We start from the raw sequence: 13,091 nt of genomic DNA, 5'->3' as shown, positions 1-13,091 counted from the left end.
GCTCGGATAAAGGATTAAAACCATAATATCATTTGTCTAGTATTATGTAGCTAAAATGGTAGCATTTCAATCCCAAAACAGTGTTAACATTGTCATGAGCATTTTGTTTCATATAGCTTCATGAAAAGAAAGAACACACCTTAAAATTATTGCCAAATTTCCAAAAAATTCATTCTTGGAATCACAGACTTTTTTTTTGTTATGCTCAGTTTCTATGTTGTATAACTTAATACCATAGTTGTTAGTCCTCATATTTTTACTTGCTTGATTCTAAGCATTCTTCTCTTCAAATCTTCATAATATTTCTATTACAGTATTTTCCGGTGTATAAGACGCACTTTTTTACCTTAAAAATGGGGTACGTCTTATATAATGAAGGTAAAGATTGTTTCCTCTTTTCAAAGTCATATGCACTCCCTTTTATGTTCCAAGAATTTTGTAGGCGGTTAATGGTGCAATCAAATTGATGCGTGACCTTCACATGACTTCTAGTGCGTCATTGGCTAACAACGGAAAGTCCCTATTCAAGTTTCATAATATCTTATCCGAGTAATCAGTTACCGATGTTTATCAGTATTGAGTTGACGTGTTGAAATATTTTGTGTTCAGTTTGATATTTCCCCGTAGATTTTAGTGATGGAAAAAAACAGGCGACATTCATATACTTCAAGTTACAAATTGCAGGTTGTAAAATATGCAGAAGAACACGGGAATAGGGAAGAATGAATGCATGAACGAACTATTGTTAAATCTTTCTTGAAATGTGGAATTAACAACGCACTTGATGGAAGTGAAGATCATTTCTTATATGAAGATGATGATGAAGAACAAGAGGAAGAAGAGAAGAGTCAGATGACAGTGACATGGGTTTTGCAGGTTTCTGAAAGGTCAGTTTACTATTAAAAATTACTTATTATTTTATCCATTTTTTTTTAAAATCATACTTTAAAGTTTAGGTTTGGTCCCTGTTTTCAAACTCTTTCATTTTTCCTTCAATAATCTTTGTGTATTTTAGTCTGCAGTTCACATCTGAGAGCTGCTCAACTTTTATTCGCTTTAAAACTTTCTTACATGTAATTCTTTTCAATATGAAATTCAATTATATCCTGCTCAAGACTAAATAGTGATCACTTCCAATTTCAAATCCTCTGTACACTCTGGTGTCCCGCACCAGGGAGAAAACATCACTATCAACAATAATATAGTCAATGAGACTTTTCTTTAATGAGACCTTGCCTCTTCTCTCCATGTGAATTTGTGCACATAATTCAATTATTAAAATTGTATTAAATTTCTTAGGTGCATCTTATACCTCAGAAAATATCGTACTCTAAAGTCAGACAACCAAATTGTGCAGAACAGATGCAGTCTGACAAGGGTGTTGTAAATAGATTATCTCATTTTCCTACTTGTGGATGCCACTGAATGCCTTATCACTACTGCAATAATTCTTTGTTGTCTTAACTATTATGATCTGGATTCTTTATTTCTGTTATCTAAACATAATCGAAGCTCCATGAGATATATTTCTAAGCAAAACAGAAAAGTGATATCGTGAACATGGACAAGCATGAAGATATGTTATGGGTGGGGGGGGGGGGGAAAGATGAGGTCTGATAACCATCTAGAACAGTGGCAGCTCATCCATAAGGGCCACAGTCCCTCCAGTATAAAATGAAAATTCCTGTTTTATTATCGCCATTCTTAAATTTTTATATATTTATCTAAAAGCCTTTATTTTCTTGTCTGTAATGCAATACCACCATACTTCATATATCACCATACTTCAGCATTTCTGGTCGAACATCATCTACTCCTGTTGCCTTTCCACATTTCAACCCTTTGATGGCTTTTTCTACTTCAAGTATGGATATGTATTCTTGACTGCATTCCTGGTCAGTGTTTTTTTATCACTGTGCTGTCATCACTGCTTGTTTCATTTAGCAAATTTTCAAAGTAATTACTCCATACTTCAAGGATATCCTTTTCTCTTGTATTCATTTCACCATTATCATCTCTAACTCCTTTTACAGCACTCTTTCCTCAATTTCTAAGCTTCTTCAACAACCTCCAGAATATTTGGCACCTTCTTGATATTTATTTTCTATGTTCTTGTCAAAGTCCTCCCATGACTTTTGTTTAACTAGTTTTACACAGTGTTTTGCTTTCTTACATTTGTCTCTGTATTCTCTAAGAGCACAAGCTGACTTATTTGCCAGGAAAGTTTGATATGCTTTCTTCTTTTCCTTCACTGCCTCTTTAACTTCCTGTGTCCACCATGGAGTTCTGATTTTTCTATCCTTGCAGACAACTTCACCACATGCCTCTCTAGCTGAGTCAATCAGGGTTTTGTTCAAGGCTTGCCACTGAATCTCAAAGGTTTGGTCCCTGTTTTCAAACTCTTTCATTTTTCCTTCAATAATCTTTGTGTATTTTAGTCTGCAGTTCACATCTGAGAGCTGCTCAACTTTTATTCGCTTTAAAACTTTCTTACATGTAATTCTTTTCAATATGAAATTCAATTATATCCTGCTCAAGACTAAATAGTGATCACTTCCAATTTCAAATCCTCTGTACACTCTGGTGTCCCGCACCAGGGAGAAAACATCACTATCAACAATAATATAGTCAATGAGACTTTTCTTTAATGAGACCTTGCCTCTTCTCTCCATGTGAATTTGTGCACATTTTTATGTTGGAACATGGTGTTAGTAATAACCAGTCCATGTCCTGAGCAGAAATCCAACAGGTATTTGCCATTATTATTAGCTTTGCTCTTTTCTCCAAATTTTCCCAAAACATTTTTGTATGTCTGACAATCACTTCCTACTCTGCTATGTAGATCCCCAACAAGGACCAATTTTTCCTTTTTCATTGTGTCAGTAGCTCTCTAGTCTCAAAAAATTCCTCCACTTCTACCTTAGTAGAGCCTTCTGTGGGACCATACGCACAAATAAGTCTCATTGTCCAGTTCCCCATTCTGATATTTGCCCAAATCACTCTACTTGACACTGCCTGCCATTCAAGAAGATTAGCCTCGTATTTTGTGTTGAATACTATGGCTACTCCTTCTTTTCCTTGATTGTCATTGCCTGAATATAACATTTTGTATTTATTGCTCAGAAAGATCTCACCAGTTTTTGTCTTTTTTTGTTTCAGTCACCCCTATTATGTCGAACTGGTACTTATCTAATTCCTCCGCTAGCTCCATTTCTTTGCCATTCAGGCTTCTTATGTTGATAGTACCAATCTTTAACTCTGGTAATGTTGAGTTGGGGTGTGTTTTCAGATTTGCTCCAGTACTGATCTAACAAAAATAATATTAAAGCAACTGATATAACCACAAGAAAGAACATATCTTCAAACCCTGTAATCCTCATGTTCCATCAAATTGCAAAAATTTCTTCTTTTTCTTTTAGGATACATTAAGAAGATACGTCAGAGGTTTTGAAGAAATTTGAAAACACAGTGGTGCGGACCATCATCAAGTTTTTAATGCTTCAAGAAAAGTCTGCAACTGAGAATCACCAAACTTTTAATGAGACTTTTAGGGAACTGTGCCCCAGAATATCCAACATTTGCTAGATGGGTGGCCAAGTTTAAAACTGGGCATCCTGAGATAACAGATGCCCTTAGGAAGATCATACACAGCAATCACACCTGAAATTTTCGATGCAGTGCATGCCGTGATCCCTGATGATACGCAAATACCAGCCAAAAACATTGCAAAGACTATGGGAATATCCAGGGAATGAGTTAGGGTCATTATCCACTTACATCTGGACATGCAGAAGCTCTCAGAGAAGTGGTTCCCCAAATGTTTGAATGCCAACCAAAAGAGATAATGTGTGCTGTCATCTCAAGAGATTTTGGGTCATTTTAAGAAATCAGGTGCAAATTTTTTGGCTTGTATCGTGACTGTTTAAACATGGCTTCATCACTATGACCCAAAGACCAAACAGCAGTCAGTGGAACGAAGACACAAAGGTTCTCCATGAGCAAAGAAGTTCCAAATGCAAAAGTCAGCAGGGAAGGTTCTTGCCATTGTCTTTTGGGATAGGGATTATGTAATCCTTACCAAGTAACTCAAAAAATGTGAAACTGTTACAGCAGCAGCAGTTTATTCAACTCTAAAGGAACTGAAAGAGATATTGAAGGAAAAATGCTGTGGGAAACTGCTAACAAAACCCAACAGACAATACACAATGGGCTTTCAATGTCTGCTCATTGTGTATTGTGAGACCTGATTTGTCAGACCTCTCCCCATCTGACTATTTCCTATTTACAAATTTAAAGACTTGAAAGGAACAAATACCACAGATGAAGTCATATCTACAGCTGAGGACTGGTTTGTGCAACAAGGGGAAAGACTTTTTTCTCAGAGGATTGCAAATGATGCAGCAGCGTTGTAACAAGTGTATAACACTTTGAGGAGAAAATGTAGAATAATGTGTAAGTTATGTGATTCTACCTTAATTCCATCATGGAAATTATAACTATTCAGCATACCTAGTAATGTAAAAATTTTGTATTACACTGGCATATTATAATTATAACAGTAACTAATATTTTGAACCATAAATTATTTAAAACCAGAAGTTTCACAGCTTCTTCAGTTCAAATTCTAAACCAGCTGAACTGCTGCAGAAACCATATCACATGACGTGTGGAAAGGCTTATGTGTTCGTAACAAGTATATAACACCTTGTGGGGAATATGTAGAATAAAGTTACATGGTTCTACCTCAATTCCTTCATGGCGATTATCACAACTTTTCAGCATGTCCTTTTAATGAACAATATTCTTGTACAGCATATAGAATAGAAGGTATAGATTTCAAAATATATTTTAAAAAAAGCAACATGTAACTAAAACAGATATTAAAATACTGCAACTGACCTCAGGTCTCCTAACAGGTGGTTTAAACAAAGCTGCATTTCTACTAGGTGGCAATGCTGGTGGAGTTAACTGTTGATTTCTAGGTGGGGTTGCAGGCTTCCTTTCTTTCCTCTCTTCACCTGGAATTGGAGGAAGTGGCTTGCTAGGTGGGGGAGGGTCAGGCACAACTGTTGAATTAAAACTAAATTAAATTATATAATAAAAAACACAAAACAGAAGGAATTTTTAAATTTGAATTTATGTATCAGAATTTTTGATTTTAATCTCTATCAAATTAGCATATGATAGTGATAAAAAACAATCAAATCAAAATGGGCATTTATGAGAATTAAGTACCATCAATCATCAAGTAGCAATCTTTCCATTGTTAACAACCTACAACATGCAGATGACACCGTGCTAATTACAGATAACATCATGGATCTCCAAAAACTCATTGATGGAGTAAACATAGAAAGCCAAAGAATGGGAATAAATATAAACATCAACAAGATGAAATACATGGTCATCATTAAACATCCAACTTCATCAATGAAACTGACACTCAATGGGAAAACTATTGATCAAGTGTCATGGTATAAACACCAGTGGCATTGCGTGCCCATTTCGTGTGGTTTATGCAACCCACGCTGCTAAAACATTCACATCAATTTGACCGTATGATTGCAATTTTATTGATACATAAAAGTTTTGAGAGTGCATAGCGCATCAGCACTTATCTTAATTGGTCCAATGCAATTAATTGTAGGATAACTTTGAATACTTTAATTTATCAATTAATTGTAACCAAATCAGCATAGAGTGGGGGTGGGGCAATCTGTTTGTTTTAGGATTCATTAGAAAACAACAATCAATTAGAATGCTCTATTTGGTTGGTATATTTGAATTACTCAAAGGTGAAAATATGTGAACCATAAGACGTGAGAATGGGAAATGAAAGGAAAGAATAAGTGTGACTAGAAATACTTTCATTAATGGCAAATGAATTATTAATAATTAACATTTGTGATATGTGTGTCCCATAAATTGCTGGGCAGAGCAAATAGAATGTGATCCTATAAAGTCTAGACATGAATAAGTGAATTTATGATGCCATAATTAAAAAAAAATTAAAAAAAAAAGGATGAGAAGAGGAAAAGAGATTTGTTTGCAAAGTATAAATAACTAACCAATAATAAACAGCCACTAATACCAACATCATTTCAAAGCTGAATACAGAAACTATAAAAGTTTCATGTGAAAATTGACCAGAGAGCTTGCGTGAATACACCACAGCCATACTACGAGTTGCCCTAGCCAAATCTACTAGGAAAAGCACGAAATGCTAAAAGCGCCGTAAATTGCCTTCTATTTCCATTTTGATAGGTTTCACTAGTCTGATAGCTGTTTCAAACTCATTGGTTTTTGTCAGAGACTAGGCAGAAACCTAAGAGAGCAAAAACTCTCAGTACTAGTGAACTTGGCATCAGAGAGGTGTATTTTCCATAAGCAAACTCTCAGTTGATGCGTAAAGTATTTACGTGACATTAACAAATTTTAAGCAAAATTAACAAATGTTCATTTTAGAAATAAAATTCTACCATGGACGGACTAACATGCCATATAAGCTTTGTGAAAATGCTTAATATGCTCAATGCAGAAGCAGCATACGTACGCTAAAAGCTAGTACCTCCCAGGGAATAAAGGAACGACAGACACCCAGGTGCGAACATGCCAACATGTTAATATAATTTTAAATATGGAAAGCATAAAAGTCAAATGCACAATAGCTATGCTTCAAGTGCACTGTTTTTCTGAGAAACAAACGAAAGGTTTACGCTTCTTGGTGAGATTAGATTATCATTGGCAAATACTAGAGTGAGACAGGGATAATTTGAATTTTGATACGATTTTTAAATACAGCCATATATAATTCACACAGGAATCATTTGAGAAATTATTATTTTTCTGGACTGAATCAAAGAAAGGCTGAAATAACTTGTTTTACTTACTTTATTTATACACAAGTTCCAATCTGCTGTTTTTCTTTAGGAATCATAAAATTATCATTTTATGATTCCTAAAGAAATTCCTAAATGATGATTAATGAGAATTAATCATCATAAAATGAAGGTTTTTCCTTCAGTTCCATCATCAATGTCTTCTCAATAATGATTAAGCTTAGGCCGCACAGCCTTTCCTGTGTTTGTGTTCCTCTATAACACATATGTATTCTCTTCATAGCCGAAAAAGAACACTCGACTGTAGCAGCAGAGTAAAGTATTGACATGACAAGTTCTACTAACTTATAAATTTCCTTGAATGTAACCTGAAGTCGATTTTCTTGTATGAATTTTAATAGGTGATGTACTGGTTTCCTGGCAAATTCTTCAGAAGAAAATAGTACTTTCAGTTCATTTTTCAACGAATGTAGTCATAGAAATCCTTTTAAGTTTTCTAAAATACCATCAGAAAACATTTTTGCATACTGACAATATTTTTCACTACAAAGGAGTTGAAAAAATTTCAAAAGTGAAGAGTATCTTTCTTCTCCCAAGCACATGCAGTCGACTATTCCCTGGTATAATCAAAGGCACATGTTCTTCTCCATCTCTTCCAATCATTTTCATCTCTTAGGTCTCGACTCATCAACTGTATGCTTCCCCCTTTGATACAGAAACCCAAACGCCATCAAATCCATGTTCCCTGACATTCCTAAGTTGCTTCATAGTGTCATGTACTTTTTTAAAACAGTACAATATATCACAGGATAAAGATTGCAGTATATTATTCAAGATATCAGTATATAACTTAATAAAACAGAAAAAATTTCTAGCAACAAAATTGTTTGAAAATCTTGCAAGAAATGCAAAAAACCATGAGCTTTGATAGCATACACGTCCCGTTCCCCAGAATTCTCCACTGTGTTCAAAAAATTCAATGAGTTGATTTCTGTGATGTTTTACTGTGTTTGTTAAACAGGAAGTAAAGCTCCATCTGGTTGGTGCAACGGAGAGTAATTTTTAGCGACAAAATCTTGCAAAGCATTCATTCTTTTCAATGATTTAGAAAAATATGCCACCAATGCATTGATAGTTTGGAAAAACAAATCTACATTCCTTGATATTTGAGAGGCTTTGCTTCAGAACTAAGACTGCTGAAGGATATGCCTCAATAACTTTCTTCTGTAAGCCATTAATACAGCCACTCATTACACAGGCACCATCATAAGGTTGGCCGACTGACTTGTCCTTGATATTAAATTCCTCAACTCTGTTTATAACATGTTTAAAAAAACCATTAGACGTTCTATCATCACTCATGTGTGTAAATCTGATGAACATTTTGTGTATTTGCCCATTATGGACAAAACGGAAAGTGGTTGATAGCTTTGATATGCCTAAATAACTTTCTTCTGTAAGCCATTAATACAGCCACTCATTACACAGGCACCATCATACGGTTGGCCGACTGACTTGTCCTTGATATTAAATTCCTCAACTCTGTTTATAACAAGTTTAAAAAAAACCACTAGACGTTCTATCATCACTTACGTATGTAAATCCAATGAACATTCCACGTATTTGCCCATTATAGACAAAACGGAAAGTGGTTGATAGCTCCGATTTTGACATAACATCAGAGGTTTCATCCAGAATAATGGCCACAAATGTAGGGTAGCAATTTCTTTTATTTTTTTATAGCATCCTTAACCACATCAGATATAGCACTAATGATATCGTTTTGTTTTGTGGAAGAACTTCACTGAACAACAACAACCTCCAGAACATTTTGCCACCTTCCTCATATTCTTCTCCCTTCTACATGTTAGGCCTACTGGCCTGTTACAGAGCTATGTCGTACCAGTCCAAAGGATAAGGTGACTAGCCCTAAGCCTTCCAGTATATTCTATAGCTGTAGCTGCATGTGTTCATGGAGCCAGTTTGCCTGCTTGTGGGAGGAAAAAACCCTAATGTCCATGCCCAAGACTGGCTAACTTGGCTACATCTGAGAAAGACCTTAAGCTCCTCACGTTGGTGACAGGAATTGAACCCAGGTCACTCCTTTCCCAGGCATATGGTTGTGAAGCACACAGCCACTAGGCTAACAGTGAGGACCCTCCTCATATTTATTTTCTATATTCTTACAAAAGTCTTCCCATGACTTTTGCTTAGTTTACTCTTTCACACAGCTTAGCTCTCATACATGTTTTTTCTCTGTATTCTTTTAAAGCATCTGCCAACTTATTTGCTAGGAACTTTTGGTATGCTTTCTTCTTTTCCAGGACTGCTTCTTTAATTTCATGTGTCCATCATTGGGCTCTTATTTTTCAATCCTTACAGACAACTTCATCACATACCTCCAAAACCGAGCTAAATCAATCAATGTCTTCTTCAGAGTTTGCCACAGAGTTTGCCAGTGAAATTTGAAGCAGTTTTCAAACTGTTTTAAATTTTATTTAATAATGTTTGCATAGTTGAGTCTACAGTTTATCTGCAAAAGCTGTTCAACTTTAATTCTTTTTAAAATTTTCTTAAATATTGTTCTTTACAATGTGATATCCATTATTATCCTGCTTAGTACTAAGTAATGTTCACTTTCAATTTCAAATCCTCTGTGTGCTCTTGTATACTGAACCAGCATTATTACATCACTATCAACAATGATGTAGTCAATGAGGCTTTTCTTATTTCTTGTGTCTCTTCTCTCCATGTGAATTTGTGCACATCTTTATGTTGAAAAAGGGTGCTAGTAATGACGGGTTAGTGTCCTGAGCAGAAGTCTAGTAAATACTTACCATTATTATTAGCTTTGCCCTTTTATCCAAATTTTCCCAAAGTGTTCCTATATGCCTGGTGGGATTCATTTCTAATGTTTAGCATATCCATGAAGGATATCGTGCAGACTGTATGAAGGGAGAAAGGAGGACAGAAAAGACAACCACTGCTCTAGAGACAAAACGTGACATTTACCACATCAGACCTCCAACAAGCCGAGTACATCCAGCATGAATAATTTTAAGTGAAGGTATGATAGCTGGCATGGGTGATATATGGCCTCTCTCGAGTCCTTGACTCCCTGGAAGGTCTCTGATAAGATCAGAATGATGCATTGGACTCAGTCATAATAGAATAAAAGGGTATGCATACTGAGTTCTATCACTGCTGGCTATAAACAAGCAGCTCTAACTACAGGAATGACTGTAAATGGAAAAGACAGCCGAGCAGCATAACAGATCTAGCTTTCCACACGTTCCACATTAGCATGGTGTACAACATTGCAGGATGTCAATGTTGACTATGTGAGGAGTGTTTATTTTGCATATGTTAGGCTCTTTCATACCAGTGGAGGTTATACTAAAATTCTAAAGCTTACCCGAAGCATCGCTGCCAATAAAATGAATCCTTTTATGTTCGTAGTATCCACCAATGTGTAATGGTTATTTTTAGAATAAGATTACACTGGGTGTTTTAATGGACCAATGAATTTAATGATAAATTATGCCAACAAGTTTCACCAACTGGGCTGTTTGGCTTCTTCAGGGTATACAAAACGGTAAAGACAACTCAAAGTCGCTACTACATAGAACAAACATATAAAATATAACATAAATTAAAAAGATGTGTAACATCATATGCATGGAGAGTGTGTTTCATTAGTTATTGTGTGTGTGCACGCTCTGTAGTTTGCAGCAAAATTAAATTGTGGCAAGCTCAGCGATCTTATTAGGGTTTTTCATATGTCAGGCAGGATCATTCCTTGATTTTTGTTTAGGCTGCTTTCAGAACAGAGAACCACTGCGGCTTCTTTGAAATTGCGACGCCAGAAATCTTCTAGATAAGGCATGGAATTTTGTCCCATTCAATGGTGTTGCTTATGTTGAAGAAGTGGAGGGCTAATCCAGAACTATCTATGTTGTTTTTAACATCCCTGACGTGTTCCTTTTTTCAAGACTTCTTGATGTCTGACCTCATCATCAAATTCCTGCCATGTACCCTCAAGGGGTGTACAGGATATGACAGTACTACATGAAAAATTTACATCATTACTAACTTCCTATCTACAATTTTCCTCCAAATCAGTCTGTTACTTGTCAAGACTCCAACATTATCATATCTTATATTTCTATCGTCTAACGCACTTTGTACCGTATCAATCCACCTATAGTGGATTGATACGGTACAGATGTCTGACCTACATAGTTTAAACCACAAGAGCAAGGGATGTTGTATACTTCAGCGTATTTGAAGAAGGCATTGCTGTCTTTTGGTGACCTTAATGTGTTTTGGATCATCTTGATCAGTTTGAAAGTTACGCTAATTTCAAAAGGTTTGAAAAGTGTCGCAATCTTTTTTGACACTGTTTCTGATTAAGGGATGGCAATTGAGGATTTATATTGAGCCTTGGCAGATCGTTGTGTGGGGTTGCTATGAAGTATCTTTTTAATTAATTTTCTTGGATAGCCATTGTTTGCCAGGATCTGTGATATACGAGTTAATTCATCCTGGAGGTCTTTTTCTTCTGATATGATGCTGGTGGCTCTATTTGTGAACATGTGTATGATGCTAAGTTTTTGAGAAATGTGGTGTGTAGATGAGAAGTGAAGATAACGTCCAGTATGGGTTGGTTTACGGTAGACTTTAAGGTTGATGGGCCCATCTGCTTGTTTTTTAATTAGGGTATCTAAAAATAGTAGTTGTCTATTCTTCTCAAGTTCCAAGGTGAATTTCATTTTCTGATGGAAGGAATTTATATTTATTAGAAAGTCAAAAAGCGCTGTTTGTTTTAGTGTTTCTCCAAATTATAATAACATCATCAACATACCTCCACCAGGCTTAGTGTCTAATCGGGAAAGGATGTCATTTTCTAGTTTCTCCATGAATAGCATGGAGGAGATAGGGAACTGCCCATAGCCAGCCAGTTAGTTGTTCATATATAGTGCCATTCCATTTAAAGAAATTGAATTTGAGGCAATGACTGAAGAGGTTAGCAGTATCTTGAGGATACAGATTGTGTAAAATGTTGATAACTTCTTCTACCGGGATGTTGGTGAATAAATTAAGTTAGTGGCTAAACAAAATATACTCACAGTGTAATGGTTATTTCCAACATGACAGTGGGCAAGGTTAAGATATTGTTCAAAGACCATGAAGGTTACTTTACCATGCTCCACCCACTGGATCGCAACCCGAATGAGCATCTGCGGCATTTGGTATCAGATATAGATCTCTTGCAGTCTAATTTGGTTCAATGTTATAATCAAACATGCATGAGCTTAGAAACAACTAGCTTCTAACACTTCACAAATTAATATAACAATCCCAATGATTGGACTATTTTGAAGTACAGGAGGAGTGTTATACACACTCTTAAGTGAATCTATCTAATAAAGAGGCTACTCAGCATTTGTATATTCCAAGTCTACTGAGCTTGCTAATTTTTCACCAGGATGATTCTTAGAGAATAGTGTCTATACAAAACCATTTTCCTAAAAAACTAAGTAGTGAAGTACTTGGTTTCTGAAAATGATAAATAAGTATTATGAGAATAAATATATAAATAATAATACTTGTTATTTTCATAATACTTATAAATAAATTACACAGTAGATTATAACATTAAGTAAGGTGCTTGAAACCTATCATTCCAAAAACTATGAAAGTGATCCATTAGTGAAGCAAGTATATAATTGGATAAAGTTAAATTATATATATATATATATATATATATATATATATATATACTGACTATAACCGAGACTAGAATAACAATTAAATTTATTCAAAACACAACCTGTTTCATCGGATTGTCCGACTTCTTCAGGCATGGGAACATAGAAAGCAAGTAAACACTATAAGAAACATCGTATCACTATAAAACGACTATTATAAAATTCAGTTAGCTTTGAATTGTAGCTACAGTCCGTGTTGAAGTTCTATTGTTAAGTAGTTGCGTGCGTCTGATTTCACACGTGTATCGGAAGCAGAGCTGAAAGAGTCCGGTAGATTATAGCTAAGGTTATTATTTATGTGATGAGGGTCCATAACAATTTCCTTAGACTCGACTATGCGTCGCTCTACCTCATCACAGCATATATGAAGGTTTGGGGTTGTTGTCCAGTTTATCTCATGTTGACGACCTTCATCATTTGTGTTTACTGAAAACAGAACGTGGCTTGACTATATATATATATATATATATATAATTTTTCT

General features: G+C 35.4%; 1 protein-coding gene across 5 annotated transcripts in view; it reads right to left on the bottom strand.

Moving 5' to 3' along the window:
• Nucleotides 1-13,091, bottom strand: part of msn (serine/threonine-protein kinase msn) — a 566,215-nt gene that overhangs the window by 272,955 nt on the left and 280,169 nt on the right. For all 5 annotated transcript variants that reach the window (XM_090413541.1, XM_090413543.1, XM_090413544.1 and 2 more), the window contains exon 15: nucleotides 4,900-5,066. In XM_090413541.1, the coding sequence (XP_090269667.1) occupies nucleotides 4,900-5,066 (167 nt within the window). The remainder of the gene's footprint in view (nucleotides 1-4,899; nucleotides 5,067-13,091) is intronic.

This window comes from Typopeltis vanoorti, chromosome 24 (genome assembly GCF_054136105.1).
Source record: "Typopeltis vanoorti isolate ZY-2024b chromosome 24, IOZ_Tvanoo_1.0, whole genome shotgun sequence".
Taxonomy (NCBI): Eukaryota; Metazoa; Arthropoda; class Arachnida; order Uropygi; family Thelyphonidae; genus Typopeltis; species Typopeltis vanoorti.
This window is presented reverse-complemented; position numbering and strand designations above follow the sequence as displayed.